Below are 7768 nucleotides of genomic sequence, written 5' to 3'. Positions count from 1 at the left end.
ATTGAATTCATATAACATACACATCTGACATCCACATCATCACACCGTGCACAAAAGCGTGCACATACTTTAATTACACGTGCTTGAAAAGTTGTCAAAGGCATCACATGATCGAACAGCCAGAAATGCGTCCCACTAAAATTGGTAAACACCGGTGAAAAGGCAGGGTTCCAAATCTCCCTCCTGGGTGTGCACGTTTACTCTGCCAAACAGTGTATTTAAAAAAGTATGCTTTTTCGTGCTTTTATGTCTCTCTAAAATTTAATACAACTTTTTATTTTTATAAAATATTTAATTAATCATTTGGCAATCTATTGCTCTGTTTTACGTGTTGGAGGAGAAGTTTGTTAGATTTAATTGAGTTAGACCCATTTAGGTCGTGTTCGGCCGGTGGGCATAAGTTAAATTATGCCCTAACACGGAAAATGTAGTAATAGATTAGTACATGATTAATTATTAATTATTACAAAATATAAAATAGATCAATATGATTTTTTAAAACTACTTTCCTATACAAATTTTTTTACAAAAAATACACCGTTTAGCAGTTCGAGAAGTCTGCGCTCGGAAAACGAGGGAGGTAAGTTAACTTCCCATCCCAGCCGATTGCGGCCTTAAACTATTAGGTGGTATTTAGGACAAGGGACTTATTTTCAGTCCCTTGTCCCATCGAATGTTTGGACGCTAATTATAATACGTAGACTATTAATAAAACCCTTCTATAATCTTGTACTAATTCATGAGACGAATCTATTGAGCCTAATTGATTCATAATTAGCCTATGTGATGCTAAAGTAAACATGCTCTAATTATGGATTAATTAGACTTAAAAAATTCGTCTCGCAGATTTCCACTCATTTATGAAATTAGTTTTTTTTATTAGTCTATGTTTAGTACTTCAAATTAGCGTCCAAACATCCGATGTGGCATGGGGCTAAAAAGTTTATCCCCATCTAAATAACCTCTTAAACTTCAAAGGCAAACAAAAGTACTAAACAATAATACTATATCGAATGGAGTCGAGTAGTTAGCTGGACTTGGAGTCAGGCATTCAGCTGGACTAAGAATCAGGTAGTCGGCTGGACTCAGAATCGAGCATCGACAATCAGCTAGAGCTGGGCAGATTAGTTCACTAAGAGATTATCATGAAATCTGCGTGAGATGAGCTTGAGACCCACGTGGGTCACATTGTAGTGGAAACATATGTCCTACATAAACAGATATCCAAGATTTAGGATGGTGAAACACACTATTGTTTGACCGGGATGAGAGTCCATTGATAGGGATTATATGTTTGAAAATGCAGTTATCTCCTTTTCTCTATGGTTGGTTGGTTATGCCTTAATGTGATATAAGTGGCTTTTTAAGTAGATATATTGTCCTACAAAATATCATAAAAAGAAGACGCATATACAAGTTCGATTGCTAGTCATAGTCTATGAGATGAGTAATATCTAGAGACTCATGAAAAGGCTTAAAGCATGACTTATACGCTTCCAAGGGTATGCTAACGATAACCAGATATCAATCAAAGAATTTGGTAAAGCTTAACCACATGAAACTGATAAAGGTTAGTCTATTGTTCAGTTGTGGCCAAGTATAGCCTCTTTTCTAGGTAGAAGTCCAACTTAATATTCTCCACCAAACTACTAGTATATCAAACAATAATAGAACCGTGTGCACTTTTTGTGAGCCATGAAGTTTGGTGTGGATCATTAGATTTTGAGGACTTGCAGGCACAAGTTCTTGGGGCGAGCAAGCCTTTGGACTACGTCCATCGTGAGTACCTACACAAGTAGACGGGCAATCAAGTATTCGAGGAACACGTTTTTTTTGCATAACTACTCTTCATGGCATCGACTACTTTTACTTCTTCCTAGATGGCAACGAACGACAACGACAATGATGACATGAATGACTCGGATGGAAACTATGATTGAAAATGGTGCAATTTTAATCTTACAAGCATTGACCATGATTTGTCATGTTATGTTTTTGATGATTATGTCTTTGTTAAGTAGTAGCACTAGATAATCACTCACCTATATGATGTACATGAAATTGTATTTCCTTGCAAATTTTTGGATTAAATTATACCAAAAGCTGACTAGATTTTTAACAACGTTCCCAATCCCTTGTCTACATCATTAACTTATTTTATAAGCATGTATACAAAAATAAAATCATGTATTGTTTCTTCATTAACACAACAAAATATTTTTTATTAATCTTCTTTCCTTTATTTACCCCAGTAAAAAAATTTTCTTAAATAAATACTAATAGTCCATTCAAAGACATTGCCATAGACAATAAATTATTTTTCTCTTTTCTCAGTGTCATTATATTTACTAGGTATTAATAAAGAGTGTCTAACTATTACTTGTGGTTATACATGCCTAAAGGACCAGAGACAATCCGTGCTAGGAATGCCCCGGGTCCGCATGGTCTATACCAGCTCCAGTTTGGATCGCGTGGCACACATACCTGTGGTCGTGTGGATGGCAGCTGCCGACGCGGCTACTCGTTCCGACCAGGATTCCCTTTACCGTTACCGCCACGAAAACTAAGGTACCGCGCTCCCGTGCATCTCGCAAGATAACCGTAAAAATCGCAACGAATTTGAAAAAAAAATTTGAATTCAAAACCGCATGGTAAACGCGGTTACCGCGGTAAGTACGTGCTGAAACACCGCATGAGAACGGCGGAAACTGTGTTTTCTCGCGTGGTTTTTGCAGCCAAAACCGCGGGTACCGCGAGAAAACTGCATTTAGCGCGAGGAAACCGTGGGTGTGATGTCAAATGTAAAAAAACATTAAAAAATCTTGAAAAATACATGAAAAATAGGAAAATATTTTGTGACTATATTTGTGAGTTGTGATATAGGAAAAATAGAAAAATAAAACATGTTTTAGAGAAAACAAGAAAATTTTCATATGACCTTTTCTAAATTCTTGATATTCAACATACAAACATACACTGTCATATGACTCATATCACCCTTCACCAAATAATTCACACTAATAACAAGTAATAACTTCATTTTGATTGCTGCGTCACAACTATAATTACTACCAATTATTACTAACGCACACGTATAATTTTTCTCCATACATATTTCCATATATTCATCGTTGTATATTTGTATTTCAACATTACGACCCTAGTGTCTAGTGTAAATTAATAATGACTTAATAACAAAATATTCTTAACCATCTTCCTATCAAACATTATTTGCAATAGGCTATTTTTAATTTTATTTTCTGAAATTCTCGTTTATGATTTTTAATTACGTCGGAAATACATTTTTTTTCATGAATTTCTTTAACAAAACTACATTATATATCAACATATATAACATATATTTTTTTTATTAAATTTACTCAAATTTTTTAAATTTCTCCTTAAATTTAAACTCACCTACCACGGTTTATCGAAACCGTGCCTCCGTAAAATACACGGTTACCGCGGTTTCGGAAACCATGTTCCGACACCTCCTCCATTCCGGTTCAATCCGAACCCCTCGCTCCCTCACCCTTGTGTCCGAAGAAGATATTTCGCATCCGAATCCTGAAGCAGCGAAAAGTCACGTGACTCAGATCTCGATGCACCCCCCTCAGATGGGCCACGATGGGCCGGGCCCGCCAAAAAACAACGGCCCAGATCGACCCCCATCCCTCCTCCCCAACCCCCACCCCCAGAAAACCCCCACCACCTGCTGCTCCCCACCACCTCACCCACCCACCCCCACCAATCCCCTCAAGATCCAACGGCCGCGATGCCCCCCTCACCCAGATCCAACGGCTCACGCTCGTCTTCTCCCTCCATAAAGCCCCTCCTCACCCCCACCCTCCCACTCCGCCTCCTCCTCCTCCTGCTGCTCCTCCCACCCGCCGTCTCCTTCCTCCTCGTAGATCCAATCCGCCGCCGCCGCTGCTGCTATGGCGCTCTCCGTGGAGAAGACCTCGTCGGGGAGGGAGTACAAGGTGAAGGACCTCTCCCAGGCCGACTTTGGGCGGCTGGAGATCGAGCTGGCGGAGGTGGAGATGCCCGGCCTCATGGCGTGCCGCGCCGAGTTCGGCCCCTCCCAGCCGTTCAAGGGCGCCCGGATCTCGGGCTCCCTCCACATGACCATCCAGACCGCCGTCCTCATCGAGACCCTCACCGCCCTCGGCGCCGAGGTGCGCTGGTGCTCCTGCAACATCTTCTCCACGCAGGACCACGCCGCCGCCGCCATCGCCAGGGACTCCGCCGCGGTGTTCGCGTGGAAGGGGGAGACCCTCGAGGAGTACTGGTGGTGCACCGAGCGCTGCCTCGACTGGGGCGTCGGCGGCGGCCCCGACCTCATCGTCGACGACGGCGGTGACGCCACGCTGCTCATCCACGAGGGTGTCAAGGCCGAGGAGGAGTTCGAGAAGACCGGCAAGGTCCCCAACCCGGACTCCACCGACAACGCCGAGTTCAAGATCGTTCTCACCATCATCCGCGACGGCCTCAAGTCCGACCCCAGCAAGTACCGCAAGATGAAGGAGAGGCTCGTCGGCGTCTCCGAGGAGACCACCACCGGTGTCAAGAGGCTCTACCAGATGCAGGAGACCGGAGCCCTCCTCTTCCCCGCCATTAACGTCAACGACTCCGTCACCAAGAGCAAGGTGAGGCTTCACCCTCCTTTCTAATCCCATTTCACCTCAGATCTGATGCAATTGCGCTATAGGCTCCTGTTGGCTCTTCTTACATTAGACGATCGATGCGAGATCTACCTACTTGTTATTATGCTGTTGTTGTGGATCTGGTGTATCTGCTTCTGTTGATTGCTTAGATCTGGTGGGTGACTGGTTGCATAAAGAGTGTGCACTGTAGGAGTGGTTGATGTTTATGGATGCTTGTGATATGTTTAATATGGATCTGACATTTCGATCACATTTTGAACAAGAAACTAAAATGCAGGGTTAAAATGGTTTAGTTGATTTTATCTATATTATTATTGCACATATAACCTGGTAATGTGTCCCAGGCATCTTTTGGTTGCTTAATTTAGTCAGGATGCCTGTAGTTCGTTTATTTAGTGTCTCCTGAGTTATAGCAGTGTTGATTAAATCTTTTGTTACTGTTGTCGGTTTAGGTTGGATCTGGATCTTGGTCTAACTGTTGCGTGGCTGTCAAGGGTGTCCTGTTCTGTTGCTGGCTTGCATGCTTTGTGGATCTCATGACAGCATATGGAATAAAATATCTCCTGTACCAAAGCAATGCTTGCCATTTGTTTTATTTTACTCTGTTGTGCAATTGGTTTACATTTGAACCCTCAGGACAAAGAATATGCAGTCAGTATTGAATTAGCATGTGTAGCTTTATTCTTTAATGGAATTTTACTGGATTCTTAAATGCGCCACTCATGATCTTTCTTGATTGGTGCTGAAATATTTACTGAATGCTGGGAGTTATGTTGCAGTTGTTTTTGCAACAACTCTCATTTTTGCATGAGATACATTACCTAACAATATGTGTTTCTTTTGAACAGTTTGACAACCTGTACGGTTGCCGCCACTCTCTCCCTGATGGTCTCATGAGGGCCACTGATGTTATGATTGCTGGCAAGGTTGCCGTGGTGTGTGGGTATGGTGATGTTGGCAAGGGCTGTGCTGCTGCTCTCAAGCAGGCTGGTGCCCGTGTCATCGTGACTGAGATTGACCCCATCTGTGCCCTCCAAGCCCTGATGGAGGGTCTCCAGGTCCTCACCTTGGAGGATGTTGTCTCAGAGGCTGACATCTTCGTGACCACCACTGGCAACAAGGACATTATCATGGTTGACCACATGAGGAAGATGAAGAACAATGCCATTGTTTGCAACATTGGTCACTTTGACAATGAGATTGACATGCTCGGCCTTGAGACCTACCCTGGTGTCAAGCGCATCACCATCAAGCCTCAGACTGACCGCTGGGTCTTCCCTGAGACCAACACTGGCATCATTGTCCTTGCTGAGGGTCGTCTCATGAACCTTGGGTGTGCGACTGGCCACCCCAGCTTTGTCATGTCCTGTTCGTTCACTAACCAGGTAAAGCATGATAACCAGTATCTAGTCTCGCTAAACATTATATCCATTATATTGCAGCTGTAAGTCACATGCTTAATCAATTCTGTTGTTGCAGGTCATTGCTCAGCTTGAGCTGTGGAATGAGAAGAGCACTGGCAAGTATGAGAAGAAGGTGTATGTTCTTCCCAAGCACCTCGACGAGAAGGTGGCCGCCCTCCACTTGGGCAAGCTTGGTGCTAGGCTGACCAAGCTCACCAAGTCCCAGGCTGACTACATCAGTGTTCCAGTTGAGGGTCCCTACAAGCCCGCACACTACCGGTACTAGGCTGCCCAGCACGACTAGCGGCTGGCTTGAGAAGTGGTGTCGATGTGAAGTTCACCATGACAACTTTCGAGTATCCTTCATTGTTTTCATCACCTTATATGCTGTCACTTAGGAGGGTTTGTTATGGGGTTTATGGTTGAAGACCGGGGAAGTGGTGGAGATGGGAAGCCGTTTGCTTTTGCCCAGAAATAATGGCATAATTGAGTGGAGTTGGGGAGGTGTGCTTTGGCAGATACAGTTTTGTCTTGTTTGACTCTACTTATCTGATATCCTTATCTGATATCATTTGCAAGCGTTTTGATAAAAAATCATGCGTCATTTATGAATAATATCTTGCCATGAAGTTAAGCTTTGTTTGTTGTACTGGATTATATGCCTTTTAGCTGTTAAGTTTGTGTTGCTACCCTCGTTTACGAAGTGGTGGTGTGGTGGAGTTGGTGCTTCTCTTCACACTATGATTAGCTTTACAGTTTGGAGCTGCTTGGTTTTTATTTCATGGGTATGTTCATAATTTATTAATAGGCTAATCAGAACTGGGCTGCAAATATGTCTCTCGAATTCGTTACCGAGTCTGCTCAGAATTGAAATGAATTCGTTACCGAGTCTGCTCAGAATTGAAATGATATTGAGTTTGTTTCCAAATTCGATGTATGTAGTTGGAAATGGTAATGGCTTTGATTTTGACATACCAATAACATCTTATGCCTGTTTTAACTGAAATTGTAAATTTACCCCTATACTTTATTCAACTCTGATTCAGTCCATAATTTTTTTAATTGAAATTTGTGTTTTCCCTTATTTCGTGAAGTGCACTTGATGCCATCCTTGACCGTCTTATTGAAATGAAAAGCAACTTTAATGGAATGGTAAAATGGCGGGACAAGCTAAGTTTTAGAAGTATGAGAAATTCCCTTCAATAGCCTCTTTATTCGGTTAGCCAAGCTATTTGGATGGCCAAATTAAATTTCTCACTCTCACGAGCCAAACTTAAAGTGTCTCTCTAGCCAAACTTCAACTCTGATTCAGTCCATAATTTTTTTAATTGAAATTTGTGTTTTCCCTTATTTCGTGAAGTGCACTTGATGTCATCCTTGACCGTCTTATTGAAATGAAAAGTAACTTTAATGGAATGGTAAAATGGCGGGACAAGCTAAATTTTAGAAGTATGAGAAATTCCCTTCAATAGCCTCTTTATTCGGTTAGCCAAGCTATTTGGATGGCCAAATTAAATTTCTCACTACTCACGAGCCAAACTTAAAGTGTCTCTCTAGCCAAACTTCAACTCTGATTCAGTCCATAATTTTTTTAATTGAAATTTGTGTTTTCCATTATTTCGTGAAGTGCACTTGATGCCATCCTTGACCGTCTTATTGAAATGAAAAGCAACTTTAATGGAATGGTAAAATGGCGGG

At 42.2% G+C, this 7768-nt stretch overlaps 1 protein-coding gene across 1 annotated transcript; it reads left to right on the top strand.

Moving 5' to 3' along the window:
- The first annotated feature begins 3858 nt into the window (after positions 1-3858).
- LOC102710445 (adenosylhomocysteinase) lies at positions 3859-6704 on the top strand. The gene is made up of 3 exons (XM_006662862.3): positions 3859-4649; positions 5516-6052; positions 6147-6704. The coding sequence occupies exons 1-3, from the start codon at positions 3939-3941 to the stop codon at positions 6354-6356; spliced, it is 1458 nt and encodes a 485-aa protein (XP_006662925.2). The 5' UTR covers positions 3859-3938; the 3' UTR covers positions 6357-6704.
- Positions 6705-7768: the final 1064 nt, after the last annotated feature.

The sequence above is a fragment of the Oryza brachyantha genome, chromosome 11, assembly GCF_000231095.2.
Source record: "Oryza brachyantha chromosome 11, ObraRS2, whole genome shotgun sequence".
Classification (NCBI taxonomy): domain Eukaryota; kingdom Viridiplantae; phylum Streptophyta; class Magnoliopsida; order Poales; family Poaceae; genus Oryza; species Oryza brachyantha.
The sequence above is the reverse complement of the archived record's forward strand: the minus strand, read 5'-3'. Positions and strand labels throughout refer to the sequence as shown.